Consider the following 15,274-nt stretch of genomic DNA (forward strand, 5'->3'; position numbering starts at 1 on the left):
ACTTGTTTCTTTTATAAGCTGTAATAACTGTGACTAAGGGAAGTGAATGGTGTACATGTTTGCTTTTTCCTTCCCTTTTCAGGGCACTTAGCATGATGTCTTCATCAACAGTCTTCACCTCTCTCTTAAGTCTTCACTTATTCCAGGAGAATTTAGAACTGTTCCTGTATTTGGTATTTCCCCTGGACCATCACCTGTTGCAATTCACTAGATGGTTTCCTGATTCACTTAGTTTAGCTCATCAAGGAAATATTTGGGTCCCAGCTGCTGTGCCAGTTTTCAGCAATTCAGAATTGAATAAAACATGATCCCTGTCCTGTAGGAGCTTATACATTAATTGTTGTAATTATCACAACAGGTAGGCGAAGAGAGGAGTGGACTGTAGCCCTGGAGGGGATTTTAAGGCGAGGTATTAAAGTAGGCTTCAGATCTCCTAAATAAGAAATCTAGAGATGGGACTGAGCAAATACATATGGGGGTGTGCATAGGATGTATTCTAGGAATATTAGAAGGTAATATTGTTAGGGACCTATTTATTGGTTAAGTGTGATATAAAGTTAGAAGGAAGAGCCTGAGTCCCAGATTTCAGTCTTGGATAAATATGTGCTACTGACCAAGATACCCTGTGTGTTTAGGGGGAAGATGATGGCTTCAGTTTTGAACATTGTTTAAAGTGCCTGTGAAATACAGAAGAAGACCCGTCCCATAGACTATTGGCCATAGATGATGGGAGTTTTGGGAAGAAGGCAGAGTTAGGGACACGTTTCTGAATCTTCTGCATTTTGGTGTTAGATAAATCAAAGGAGCTGAAGCTATTACTCAGGGAAAGAATGTAGTGTGAAAAGAGATAATGGGCAGAATCATTGACATTTAAGAGCAGGCAGAAGAAATAATCTGCAGTGGAGACTGAGAAGATTAAGAAGAAATCAGGGGAGTGTACTGTACAGAAAACAGGTCGAGGTCAGCAGGGTGAGATGCTGAAGAGAGAGGCCAAGTGACAAAATAGCTGAAAAATTGTATATTGGATCTGGCTGTAGAGAGTCATTAGTGACTTTGGTGAGACCAGTTCCATTTTGGAAGCCATGTGTTCTGAATATACAAGTGGATTATTTCTTTGGTTTACCCAGTTCTGCTGTCAATAACTGAGATGCTATCAAGGTCTGGCAGATAATGTAAATGAGTGAAATGGGTTGGAGTGAATACTTGACCAAAAGGAATAGCATAGCCTTAGATAGCTCCAAATTGTTGATACAGTGCTTCAAAAGAGGCCAGATTTATATTTATTTAATTTATAAAATTGGTAGTTAAATTAAAGTAAAAGAACACTGAAATTTAAAAAACAATGTGCTGGCAAATAAAACACATCTAGGGGCTGCATTTGACCTCTTAGTCTTTGTTTATGATTTAATTATGAGTTTGAGGTACTAGTAGTTATCTAAATGCTTTCTTTTATTTAGGGTGTTCAAAAAGAGGAAAGAGAGAAATATCGAAGGTTATTGGAGCGACTTAAAGAAGGTGGTCATGGAAACTCTGTTCCTCCTATAACTTCAGCTCATCATAGGTAAAGATGAGCTACCAAAATAAATACTTTGCCAGACATCTTTATCCTTATTTTTGGAGAGGGGATTGGTGGGAAGGGCTTTGTTGAAAAAAGAGGTTAATTAGCATTGAGAAAAGTAGACCTATAATTTGTCTGAATTTTATCTTGTAATGGATTATATAGAACAGTGGTTTTACAAAATAGAATTTTCTGTTAGCTTTAGAACCCTTTGTTGAAGTGAACTCTTGCATGAAACCCTGATATAGAAAAGTGGAATCACTGGTTGAAATCAGGTTCCTAGGAAACAGAAGTTTTTTTCAACCTCCCCAGCATGCACATTTTGCACAATCTCTGTCTTCCTCTCTCTTTCTACTTCTTTTCCTATGCCCCTCCCCACCTCCCCCTCCATATACATGTAGTCCCTGAGGCTTCTTAGTGGATGCATCTTAGCACAATTGGAAACCCTCCACTTTAGAGACAAGATTAAAGTCACCCCAGGTCATAAGTCTTCCTTATAAGGCAACTTGTTTATTAAATACACTAATGAATTGACCAAATAGATGAGAATGGCAGAAGGAATTGATGTCTGGCTTTTTATTTCCCTGTAAAAAGGGGACAAAAAATATGTGAGCTCAGGATTGAGGTCCACTTGGTACTATAACAAGTGGTGTGGGACTACAGAGGGGATCCCAGAAATTATGTAACAGCAAGTTGAAGGTGAAAAAGTCACATTTAGCTTTGAATGCAGAAATAACAAGGGATTACTTGGGAATTTTAACTTTGGTTGTGAACTTTCTAAAAAAAATTCTCTCAGTTTAGTCATTCAGAATGTTAGTGTTTTTTCCACTTTGACTAGCCACTGTTGGAAGCTGCGATATGCTTCATGAATTTTTGGCCTTGTCATGTCGGCAAAATCCTCAGACTATTTTGCTTCTTATGTTGCTTTTAATGTGTTGTTTTGAGATCATTTCAGATTTTCCATCTTTTGGGTTTTATCACAGTGACATTTTTCACTCAGGGTGGCGCTGGGGATTGAGAACATCCAGTTTTATAATAGAGAAACTGGAGGTTAGGTAATTAGGCTGGAATATTAGAGTCAGGATTAGACTCCTTTATCCTAGACCCAGATGATGCTGTGTTATGTCCTCTCTCTTATAATTTGATGTTTCAGTGTAATCCATAACTCCTGTTTGGAGAAGATTCCCAGACAGAGACAATAAATATTTATGGTAGATTTTTTTCTTTTTGTATCTGATCTTCACTTTTTATGTTTCCAAGTTCTCAAAGAAGTCAGATGGACATATTAAAGACCAAAGGCTGGGGGGAAGAGCAAAGTCACGGAGTCAAAACAACTCAGTTTGTTCCAAAACAATGTGAGTTCACATATTTAGCCCTATCTTAATATAATGAATTTAGTTCAAGTGCATATAAAATTGAAAAATGATATACTAGTGAAAGATGGTATACTAAACTTTAAACCTTTTCAGATCACGTGGTATTGACTGGGGCTTATCCAGTACCAATAGTTTAGTTAAAAAAGCTGTTTCAAGATAAATCCAATTTATAAAATACTTATTATTCCTAGTTTTTATATTGTAGTATGTATTTTGTAAGCCTAAAATTAATTTCTTTGTATTTCTTATATTTGTTTCCTCATATTTCTTCACTTGCTGTTAACTAAATGACACTAAATGACGCTGAATGACAGATATTTGTCAGTTTATACTAAAGATTATATTTAAAGGAGAAAGAGAATTAGGCATTTTTAAGCAACTTAATTTGTAAGGAAGCTATTTTGGAACCCGTTTTAGCATTTAAGTGTAAATAAATGTTTTGGTACGTTGAGAATTGTGTAAATTGAAATTCTAGCTATATGATTGATTAATAAAGAAAACACAAATTTTTACCATCCTCACAGATAGAGTTGTTGAAACAAGGGGACCTCTATGTTCAGTGCGAAGTGAAAAGAGGTACATGATTCAGTTATTCTAAGTTTTCTTTTGACATATTGTTTTCTTAATTTATAAGATATGTTTCTGAGTAACCATATCTGAGGAATTGTGAACTCACCTCAGCTCTGGTAGCTGGTCAGCATGTATTGGTACATACATGGCTCTTGTGTCAGGTGCCTTTGGAGGGTGTCCTTGTGTCCTAGGCATTAGGGGTTGGAAGGCACTGGTTCTGCTCAGTTAAGAGTGTGGGTGTGGTGGGGATCTCTAGTATATGAACAGTGAAGGCAGTTCTCCGTGCTTTACGATTTTAGATGCTGGTTTGTTCATAGCAGAGTTTGGTAAACTATAGCCCATGGGCCAAATCTTATCTGCCTGACTGTTTTTATAAGTAAAGTTTTATTGGACAGAGTCATACTCATTCACTTACTTATGACTTATGGCTGCTTTTAAACTACAATGAAAGTTGAGAAGATGTGACAAAAACCGTAAGACATGCAAAGCTTAAGATATTTACTATCTGATCCTTTTTAGAAAAATTTTGCTAACCTTTGGTTTAGAGGACTATATAAACTGAAGGCAATATTTGTTTATAATTATTAAATCTGATTTCTAAAAACCAGTTTAACATGTACCAGATTAAAATCATCCAGTCTATAATCTCTCAGTTTTTTCCTCAGGTGTTCAAAGGGGAAAATTTCTGATACAGAGAAGACAGTTGGAATCAGACTAGAAAATGATGGTGTAAGTAGAAACCCTAGTTAAGTTTGTCTTTTTACTCTTTCATCTGACTTACGTTAAAATTTTGATGCCCACAAAAAATAAGAAAGATGATATATGTTACTTTAATTTCTAATTCCACTATTTTCTTTGAAAAAGCGGTAGGCATTAAAGATATGCACCTTTGACTTCCGAGCTGCTGGATTTTTATCTGTGCAGTAGATGCCTTTGTAAGAGAGACCAACTTGCTTCCATCCCAACCCTTATCTGTGTTGTCTGGCTTCTTTTGGAGAATTTTTTAAAACCATACATCTTTAGGAAAAGTATTTATTCAGGACTTTCTTTTCAGAGTCAAGATTTCATATTTATGTGAAATATTACTAGCCTGCTTAATTGGATTTTAAATTTTCTATAAGTATCAGAATAAGAAATATTCAAGTGATCTCGAGAGCAATACCAATATTTTTAATAATAGCAGCAAAGTGTTTTACTAAACAGCCCATATTCAAAAAATACATATTTCTAAACTAAATGCAAACTTGAAGTTTTAGATTATTTCACGTTTTAGATATTAGAAATACCAAAGGGAACTGCTCTGTGTTAAGTAATGGTTTGATCAAATTTCTCTTTTCTCATTTGATTTCTTCATAAGAATTAATCTTAAGGCTAAATCATTGTCTTAAGTCTTTGAATGTTCCCTTCTCTAATGGTCCATACATTCCAGTTTATCACCTGTGGAACAAAAATTGAAAAAAGAGGGAAACTAAACCTGAGAGAGCACAGGAGGTGTATTTGTTACCTGGCTAGAGAGTACATTCTGCTTTTGTTTGTCCTAGCATTGCTGTCTGGGACCATGGGGAAGGGCCAGCAGCTCCTGGTTTCCTAGGACCAGTGTACCTGGCAGGTAGCAAGGAGTGAAGAGTACTGGTTACATGTGTTGAGAGTGTAGTTCTAGTCCAACATTCTGTTTTTTAAATAAATTTCCTAATTTTGAAAAAGGTTGCCTACCAAATGACTTAAATTCAGTATTAAGGATTACATAGGGTTATAATAAGGAAAGATTCTTATCAGAGTTTCTCGGATGCTGGCAAAATTCAATTTATTGACCTGAATGGTGGTTGCATAGGTTATTAATCTTATAAAAAATTAAGTAGTACATTAAGGTTTTGTGCATTTTTCTATAATACATAATTTTTAAAAGGATGAAATAGAACATATTTACTTAGTATAAGAATAGCAGTAGTTTATTTTTGAGTAATGAGACTGTGCATCATATTTTGTACTTTTTAAAAACTTTTCAAAATGTCTTTTAACTATATTATTTTTCATTGAGATAAGAGAACTGAGCGTACTTTCTTGCTACCTCCAGGTAAAATGATGAGTATTCTGTTTCATGGTTTATAATTGAGGGGTCCTGTTGTGAGCCTTAGATCTTGAACGTTTTTTGTTGCCTCTTTCAGTGAAAGGCAGATATGCTTAATCTGCTTTACTCATTTGGGGACTTACTAATTCTCTTTTCTTTTAAGATAATGGCACTATTTTATATTTCATGTGTTATGGATGTTTATATGCAAGTATCAAACATGTCAATAGAATATGGGAACTTTTTTGATCAGAGGAGGGGACACCAGCTGGAACCTGACCTGTCTGAAGAAGTGTCAGCCCGACTCCGCCTGGGCAGTGGAAGCAATGGCATACTCAGGAGGAAAATGTCAATACTTGAGACAAAAGAAAAAAATTGCTCAGGCAAAGAGAGGGATAAAAGGACGGATGATCTTCTTGAACTTACAGAGGTATTATTTCTTTTGTTGATCAGAATGTTTTAAAATACCTTAGTTATTCAAGACTGGAGTGAATGTTTTGTTTTGAGGAGTTTTTCCAGGGTAGAGATGTATGTATGAAGGAAATCAGGCCCAAGGGCTGGTCAGTCACTGGTTACACTGATCATTAGTGATCTGTGAAGGTGGCTTAAGGGATCAGATTAACATTCAGTAAATGTGAGTAGACATAATTGTCACATATCTCGGAACATAATGAGTTCTTTGTAGATTCTTTTTCTAACCTTAAAATATTTGGAGTTAGATAGTATGGTTTTGACATTAAAAATGAGTTCATTGCAATTTTTTGTTAAGTGATTGTGGTTCACTAAAGGTTCCCTTTCATTGATTATTGCATTTGAGGCATTCTATAAGTTTTTACTTATAGAAAACAAGGTAAATTGCTAAATTTTTTGTGTGTGGGTGGGGAAACAGTATTGAAAATATTTGAGTGGAAATAATTTTGATTTGGTTTATAGATTCAATATGCATTTACCTGCATATTTCTTTAGAATAATGAAGCCATCTATTCAGTCAGGGCTCAGTTGCTAGATTGCTGCCTAGTTTTCTAGTGTCTGCCTGTTTACTTATTCTCTTCATGCCAAAAATGGATAGTATGATCTCTTTGATGTCCTAAGTTTATTTTGAATGTTTTAAAATAAAAGTTTAGGAGGTAAATAAAGGAAACGTGAAAATGTTTTTATAGTATTGCAGAAGAAGCAAAGACTAGGGAGTTAGACGCTGCTGTGTTCAAATCTTGGCTTTATCTTTTGATTGTATGACTTTGAGCACATAACTGAAGAGCTTTACCTCTTCTATGAAATGGTGATAATACTCTTGCCACAAGCTGGGATTAATGACGTGCTCCATGCATCTGACACCATGTTTGGCTTCTAGTGTTCAATAAATGGTAGTGGGATAATTGAGACCATACTTTAAATGTAAATATTATTACCCAATTATTGTTTCCAGAAGCTGATAAATTTTTTTCATTTTTTATAACCATTAGTAAGACTGCTTTGTAGTCCTAAATTGAAATCTTTTCATACTTCAATTTAGTAGGTCTTTGATAGTATATTTTTCTTAAGGGTCAAGTATTACAGAGATGAAAAGCTTTTTTTCAGTCTGACTTTCAGTATATGATAGTGGTTCTCTGTTAAAGTAGCAACCTGTGGACTTTCTAATTCAGGACATGGAAAAGGAAATCAGTAATGCTCTAGGCCACGGCCCACAGGATGAGATCCTAAGTAGTGCTTTCAAATTGCGAATCACTCGAGGAGATATCCAGACCTTGAAGAACTGTCACTGGCTCAATGATGAAGTGAGTTGTCTTTTTTTACCCTTTTTGACTATCATTATGCTTAACTATTTTCTGTCCATAACCAAAGTGGTTTCTACACAATTTTAAGTGGTTAGTAAAGAACCTTTAATTTACCTAAAACAAAAACATCTCAAACCTTGAAAAGATGGTTAATTCTGATTGTTTGCTGCCTTAGCTAGCAATGTTTCCCTCTTCTGCACTATACTTCATTTCGTCCACTACTTCATTTGCTAGTCTTTGGTGACATTTTCATAAACCCTGAGTGCAACTGATAAATGGAAGGAAGCAAGCAAGCAATACTTTATTTTAGATGAATTCTTATAGGAGTCGTTTTATTTTTTCAATAATAAAGGAATATGGCGGGCGGAGGATATAGTTCAGTGGTAGAATGCATGCTTAGCGTGCGTGAGGTCTTGGGTTCAGTCCTCAGTACCTCCATTAAAATAAATAAATAAACTTAATTACCTCCCCTGCAAATAAATGTTTAAAAAAAAAGTTTAAAAAAAGAGAATATATTATCACTATATGTACACCATGTGTTTTTTTTCTTTATTTCATTTGAGTGATAACTGTAAAAATTTGCCTAATTTTCATTTTGTATCCTTACATATTTAGCTAAAGTTTGCTCTTGGTTCTTGCCAGTTTTCCAGTTGGACCTATACCCAACTGCTCAGTCCCTGCTTTTTTTCCCTTTACCTTTCTTCCTCCCTAACTATGATTAGTGACATAAACATATTCTTGTAAAACTGGAATGTTTTGTTTCACATTATAAATATGATATGTGTATTATAGAAAATTTAGAAAATATAGGAAAAGTGAAGGAAAAATATTATCGTTCAAAAGTGCCACAACTCAAACATAAACAAAATATTAATGGTATATGTCCTTCCAGTTAATTTTTTTAAATTGAGGTATAATTTATATAAAGTAAAATTCGCTTCTGTTAATATTTCTGCATATTTTGTGTGTGATATAGCTACTTACACCTTTTTATTATTGTAGGGTTTTTCCTTGAGTTCTTTCTCTTGGCTCTCTTACTCATCTGCCTCAGAAGTACAATCTTACTCCTTCTTAATCCCTCCCATTTTGCACTGATCATTTTTTATTTTCCATCTTCTGTCATTGACAGCCCTTTTATCTCCTTAGTACCTTCCCTTCCCTAAGCTTCTTACTTTCTAGTTCATCCTAGTTGAATTAGGTAGAAATCTAGTTTTAATAATGTACTTGCCATGTTCCAACATTTACTCTCTTTGTATTACAGGTCATTAATTTTTACATGAATCTTCTGATGGAAAGAAATAAAAAACAAGGATATCCAGCACTTTATGCATTCAGTACTTTCTTCTATCCGAAATTAAAGTCTGGGGGCTACCAAGCAGTGAAAAGGTGGACCAAAGGGATCAGTCTCTTTGAACAGGAACTTATTCTGGTGCCTATTCATCGGAAGGTACATTGGAGCCTGGTGGTAAGTTGAGATGGTTAATTGTTGGAGTTTGGATCATGACTATTTTCTTAAATACAGGCATACCTCAGAGATATTGTAGATTCCAGACCACCAGAATAAAGCAAATATTGCAATAAAGTGAGTCACATGACTTTCTTGGTTTCCCAGTGCATATAAAAATTATGTTTACACTACACTATAATCTGTTAAGTTTGCAGTAGCATTATATCTAAAAAACAATGCACATGCCTTAATTAAAAAATACTTTATTTTTAAATACTTTTTATGCTAACCATCATCTGAGCCTTCAGTGAGTCATAATCTTTTTGCAATAGTAACATCAAAGACCACTGATCACAGATTACCATAACAAGTATAATAATAATGAAAAAGTTTGAAATATTGTGAAGAATTACCAGGATATGACAGAGGCATGAAGTGAGCAAATATTATTAGAAAAATGGCGCTGCTAGGCTTGCTTGATACAGGATTGCCACAAACCTTCAATTTGTAAAAAACGCAGTATCTGCAAAGCACAATAAAATAAAGTGTGCCTGTAGTGAAGGCTACCCTTTTCTGTCCAGCAAGAGTCTGGTGGTATATGTTAAAGGCCTGCTCTGCATGCTAAGTCCCTTCTTAGTTCTTAAGTTGAACAACCTAGAAAGCTGGAAGACAGTCTGTGTAGCTGAGGAACTTTCACTTTTCATAGGAAAGAGTCTTAATACATGTGGGTTATTTTATTACTTTTGTTTACAAGATGGTAGCAGGTTTACTGTAGAAAAGTAAAGGTACAAAGCAAAAAGCAAAAAAACCCCCAAAAAACCAAAAAAAAACCCTCATCACTCTTGAGAGGACCACTAATGTTTTGAGGAATGTTTCTAGGCCTTTCTCTAGGAGTAGAAATATATAATTTTATAGACATGTAGCTCATAATTATTTGTGACGTCTTATTAAAAAAATGTCTTAGAAATCCATTCGTGTTGGTACATGTATTGATTTTTTAAAAGGTGCTTTTCTTTTTAGAAATAAAATTTTCACTCCTGTTATGGTTGTTTCTGGATGTTGCATTTTTCCATTATAGGTGATAGACCTAAGAAAAAAGTGTCTTAAATATCTGGATTCTATGGGACAAAAGGGCCACAGGATCTGTGAAATTCTCCTGTAAGTAAAGGCTGGAAAACGTCACTGTCGCAGTAGGCCCTTGTTGGGTGATCTTTCTTCCATCTAATCCTAGGAGGCTCTGGCAGATGGTAATCTAATGTGTAGTGGGGGCTGTCTTCCCAGTTGTTTGGAACTTGACTAGAATCTGTCTTTGTGTCTAAAGATAACCCCAAATCTGATCTTAACTGTGAAGTCATGTTCAGGTGCATTATTGAAAACAAGTTTGTCATATGTCATAATGTAAAATACATCTTATTAGAATTTTGTGATTTGAATTTTCTCTGGGATTGATACGTTCTTTTTTTTTTAACATTTTTTATAGATTTATAATCATTTTACAATGTTGTGTCAAATTTGATACATTATTCTGAATGTTGTAAAGAACTATTAGCTGGGGAGAATTATTCCTCTAAGTTCTTAAGCTCACTCACTCATGTCTCTGCTTTCCGTGATAGTTGGATTCATCTCATAGAACCTGGAGGTAATTTTTAATTTAAAACATAGGGTTGTAGGCAGCTATTTCAAATAGTAATTGCTAGAAGCCTGCCTTTAAAGCATAGCCACCTATTAGCTATGTACAGTGATGACAGGAATTTCACAGCGAGGAAGCAAATCCGTGACGGGCTGTTTTGAACCTCTTCTGCTCACTGGAAGCAAATGCAGATTCCAGTTTTTTATTTTAGTAAGGATACTTGGATAATTTTAATAATACTTGGATACTTTAATAAGGAACTTCTTTAATGAATAATATGAAGAAAAGTTGTTAAAAATAATTCTCTGTTTCATTGTTTTTAAGATCCTTTTTATTTATGGGTGTTTATCTTGAATAAAAAGTAAAGATTTAGAAGACATTTTTAAATCTTAAGATACATCAAATTGTTTATAAAGCAGTTATTTCCTTCTAGTCTTTTCTGTTTAAGATGTTTATAAACTGTGTACAAATATATACATGTGTGCATACACATATATGTATTATCACATGCCTAGAAATGTTCTCATTGAAATCATACAGCATAGTTTTGTATGCTGCTTATAACAGGATACCAAAAAAACCATACTTTTATTACATTCATACTTCTTCTCTCTCTTTTTTAATCTGAAGAGTTCAGCTTCCTAGGTTGTCTGAGGCCTAGTCCCTTTCCTGATGCCCCAAACCAGCTTTTCTCAGTTTTTTTTCCATTATCACTCCCCCTCCCCAAATTTTTTGACTTAATTTCTCTACAACAAGAGAAAATAACACTAAGGAATAGACTTTTTGTTTGTTGGGTTGAGCTTTAGAGGGCTACAAACCATTGAAATGTCTAAGATTTTTACTTTCCAAGAACCAGCTTTCACTACCTTGGGGACCACATTGCTGCTTTTGTAGAGAATGCATGTTTACCTTTTATGTGGGTTGAGATGAGAACCGAGATGCTTGTGTTAAATTTGAAAACCCTTTGGAGATTTGGATAAAGTCAGTCACTTTCAATACCTAAGTATACATCTCCTAAGGAATAAGGAAATTCTTTTAAATAACTACAATGCCATTATCAATTGGCAAACACTAATGTGTAATACACAGTTCATGTTCTGATGCCTTCAGATTTTTCCCCTAATCCAGGGAGTCAGTCAGGGTTCATGCACATTCTTATGTCTCTTTAATCTCCTTTAATTTAAGAAAGTTATCCCACGTTGTTGTTTTTGTTTTTTTCATGGTAATGGGGTTTTTTAAGAGTCCAGGCCAGTTGCCTTATTGTATATGTTTTTAAATGAGAAAAAGCAAGTTGTAAGATGAAGTACTTTTTTTTAATAGAATAAAATGTATGTTTTTAAATTGTGTGTATGAGGTAGAGTCGAGAACTAGAAGAAAACACAGCAAACTATTAATGGTAACTATTTCTAGAGTGGCTATTATGTGGTCTTTTGCATTTGACATTTTATGTTTCAATTTTTAAAGGATAATCGTGTAATTTGGGGGTGTAATTAGGTTTTTATTTATTTGTTTGTTTGTTTACTTACTTACTTATTTATGAAGTGGAGGTCCTGGGATTGAACCCAGGACCTCGTGCATGCTAAGCACTACCACCTAGGACTACCACTAAGCTGTCTCCTCCACCCAGTGTAATTTTTGTAATTAAGAAAAAAAAATGTAAAAAACCAAAAACAATCACAGTTTTAAAAATCTGGTGGAGTCAGATTTGAGAATGGGAGCTCTGTTAATCATCACAATGCCTTTGTAATCATATGGTAAGTCAATGGTAAATCTCCAGAGAGATTCATCAGTATATTCCTTCTTTGTTGTTTTTTTAGTCAGTATTTACAGGATGAGAGTAAGACCAAAAGAAATATTGATCTGAACCTTTTAGAGTGGACCCACTACAGCATGAAGCCACATGTAAGTGCTGGTCATCTATATTTCAAATACCTTGGTTGCATTTCCTGTCAATAGCATGTTTAGACCTGGCTTCCTTCCTACCCTCACTCACTAATCTGTAGGCATGCATTCTCTTGAAGTGTATATCTTAAGAATGATCTACTTCTAAATCTTTAGAAATTCATTTAACCAAGATGTTGCTTTTTAGCCTTTATCTTGTTGCTTAGATTGTAAATGTTAAGTATGTGCTAGCATGTCTCCAAAATTTGAGGAAAAAAACCAACACAGTAAATTCAAGTCAGCTACTTTTCTTGATTGGCACTAATGCAAATTTAAAGTTGTGGTTCAAAACTTACCTGGGAAATTTATATATTTAAGTAGTAAGGATCCTACCATGGGTCCTCAAGAATCAAATATGCTGTTTGTGAATGTGCTTTGGATCTTGTCAGATTTGAATCTTATTCAGGGTTTTAAAAAGTATACATCTTTCAGTCCTAATGGCTTGTTTGTAAAGTAAACTACATGAATTCAGTTTTAGTCCTAACCTCTGTATAATGGCTCAACTATCTTTGTCTGAAAGCCTTTTCATTTCTAAGTTGACTAATTAGAAGAATAAGCTGTGAAATTTCCTGAGGAGAGCACAGGTACAGGAAGAGTTTTGGGGATGAATACTGCTTTCTGGAATGGGGAATGTAATAAAGAAAACAAATTCTCAAGTTTTCTCCACTCTGTAAGAGATGCTGGGCTCAGGAGAACAGTGTAGAATAGCTACCATGTGTATGGGTGCTGTGCATTTTAATAAAAGTTGAGCTGTTGTCGTCTAGTATGTTTTCCAGCCATGGGATCAGACTCTTACTCTCCTTACACTAATGCTTACCTTATACTCTTGTGCTGCTTAGAGCACACTGACAGCCAAGTGTGTATGGGGCTAGCCAAGATTAGTGCAACACAGGCCTGAGGAATGTGTGAGTTTACTCCACGGGGGCTTAGAATCCACCACCTTTGGTTTATGGTGCCCTTAGCGCTGCTTGCAAGCAGTAAGCTCTGTTTTTCTCTCAGGGCAGAATTGAGCAGTTAAGGCAAGATTTCCTAATTGGTTAAGCCCTAGCAAGAGGCTTTTTTTCTTTCTCTTGCTTGGAGCTGTGGGGGTCCAAAGCAGTGGTCTTATTTTTCTGGCCAGGGAAGAGAAGTCAAACTCTGCAATGTTAAAATAGGTTAGTTGTATTGTAAACATATTTCTGATTGAGCCACTTTCAAAATTTATAAATGCCTCTGAAACAATTCTGACTGGAGTTCCTGTTCCTGGCGATAAACCTTCTTTCAGTTCTGGTTTCTTTGTATGCGAGCTGAGAGATGGGACTCTCACTTTACTTTTCTCTTCTAAAAACCATTTTCTATGCGGGTTACATCCTCCATGTCATGGGTGGGGTTTTTATACCACATAAAGATGAGTTGTTTGTGTGTGTGTCTCTGTGTTTGTGCTTGATGAAATTTTACCCCTTCCCTTTTTTGGTAATTTTAGGAGATTCCTCAACAGTTGAACGGGAGTGATTGTGGAATGTTTACTTGTAAATATGCAGATTATATCGCTAGGGACAAACCTATCACATTTACTCAGGTGAGTGAAGACCCTTCCTCATCCACTTACTACTAAACAAGATAAACTCAGAGCATGTTACCAGTGCCTGGCACACATTAAGCTCTAAATGTTATTATTGCTGTAAACCTTGGCTGAATCCTTACTCTTCGTAGCATCAGGGTTTGTCACTGTATCTGCTCTCCGGTTTATCCTAGTCTTTGGTGACCAGTGGGTCAATTTGTGTTATCTCTGAACTTCAGTGTTCACTGGTTCTTCAGTAGTACTGATATTTTTAGCCAAAGAAGTAGGCACGTCAGAATATGTAACAGCATGGGGAAATCAGGCCTTGTGAGAACTTAAGCTGCAGATTTAAGATGTAACTACGAGCGCTACCTTTCCCTTCTGTTCTGATTAGTTTTGGTTCTCCATAGGTCTGCATTTGAGTGGAAATTCAAATATGTTGGGAACTCCTGGGAATTTATGTTTGCAATAGTGAATTCTCAGTCTTTTTACAACCAAGGACAACCTCTTTTAAAAAAATAGTTTGCTTAAACAGACCTCATTTTGATAGATGTTGTCTACTAAATTGTACGTATTGAATAGTAGGACTGATGATAACCGCATTCCAGGCTTTTGGGCAGTATGAACTAACTAGGTCTCCCATGCTGAATTAATACAGGTGGTTAGCTTCAGCAGTTTTACTAAGAATAAATGTGCAGTTTTTTTACTGCATGGTTTGAGCTATTTAAAATAATTTATAAATGCATGCATTAAGACTTTTTAGGTCCCTCCACATAGGAAATCACTAGTTTATAGTAAGATGGTATATCCAGCTATTTATAGAGAAATACCAGGAGTACCTCAAGGTATGGACTTCTGATTTCATCAAAAGAGTTACAGATGATTTTGAATTTGTCTTGCATGTTGTTGCTTTGAAAATTGGCCCATGTAGTGACTATCAGTTAAAGCGAAATAATGTATATATATTTTAAAATTTATTTATTTTTGATGGAGGGAGGCAGTTAGGTTTATTTCGTATTTATTTATTCTTGGAGGAAGTAGTGGGGATTGAACCCAGGACCTCAGGCATGCTAAGCATTTGTTTACCAGTTGAGCTATATCCCCCCCCAAAGCAGAATAATATATTAAGCAAAGCATCTCATTCTTTGATGCTTCTAAATAACAGGGAGTTATTTGTTCTTTGAACCTAATGATATGAGATTTGAAGGTGAGAAGTTGCTCTTTGAACAGAATTGGCAATGGACAACATTTGGTAGAGCAGAAAAAGAAATTTGTAGATTAAAAAATTTTAAATAGAGTTTGTGTTTTTTCCATAAAGCAGAATATATTTATTTCAGAGTGTTTTGAAAAATACAAAAAAAAATGTTTT

At 35.1% G+C, this 15,274-nt stretch overlaps 1 protein-coding gene across 2 annotated transcripts in view; it reads left to right on the plus strand.

Annotated features, from left to right (window-relative positions):
- The window catches only part of SENP2 (SUMO specific peptidase 2), a 29,098-nt gene that overhangs the window by 12,174 nt on the left and 1,650 nt on the right, over positions 1 to 15,274 (plus strand). The window contains exons 7-16 of one of the 2 annotated variants that reach the window (XM_015236623.3): positions 1,458 to 1,561; positions 2,819 to 2,913; positions 3,459 to 3,510; positions 4,158 to 4,233; positions 5,826 to 6,002; positions 7,216 to 7,347; positions 8,609 to 8,812; positions 9,873 to 9,952; positions 12,242 to 12,326; positions 13,828 to 13,923. In XM_015236623.3, coding sequence (XP_015092109.1) covers positions 1,458 to 1,561; positions 2,819 to 2,913; positions 3,459 to 3,510; positions 4,158 to 4,233; positions 5,826 to 6,002; positions 7,216 to 7,347; positions 8,609 to 8,812; positions 9,873 to 9,952; positions 12,242 to 12,326; positions 13,828 to 13,923 — 1,101 coding nt within the window. The remainder of the gene's footprint in view (positions 1 to 1,457; positions 1,562 to 2,818; positions 2,914 to 3,458; positions 3,511 to 4,157; positions 4,234 to 5,825; positions 6,003 to 7,215; positions 7,348 to 8,608; positions 8,813 to 9,872; positions 9,953 to 12,241; positions 12,327 to 13,827; positions 13,924 to 15,274) is intronic. The other variant, XM_006201006.4, reaches the window with a different exon arrangement.

This window comes from Vicugna pacos, chromosome 1 (genome assembly GCF_048564905.1).
Source record: "Vicugna pacos chromosome 1, VicPac4, whole genome shotgun sequence".
NCBI lineage: Eukaryota > Metazoa > Chordata > Mammalia > Artiodactyla > Camelidae > Vicugna > Vicugna pacos.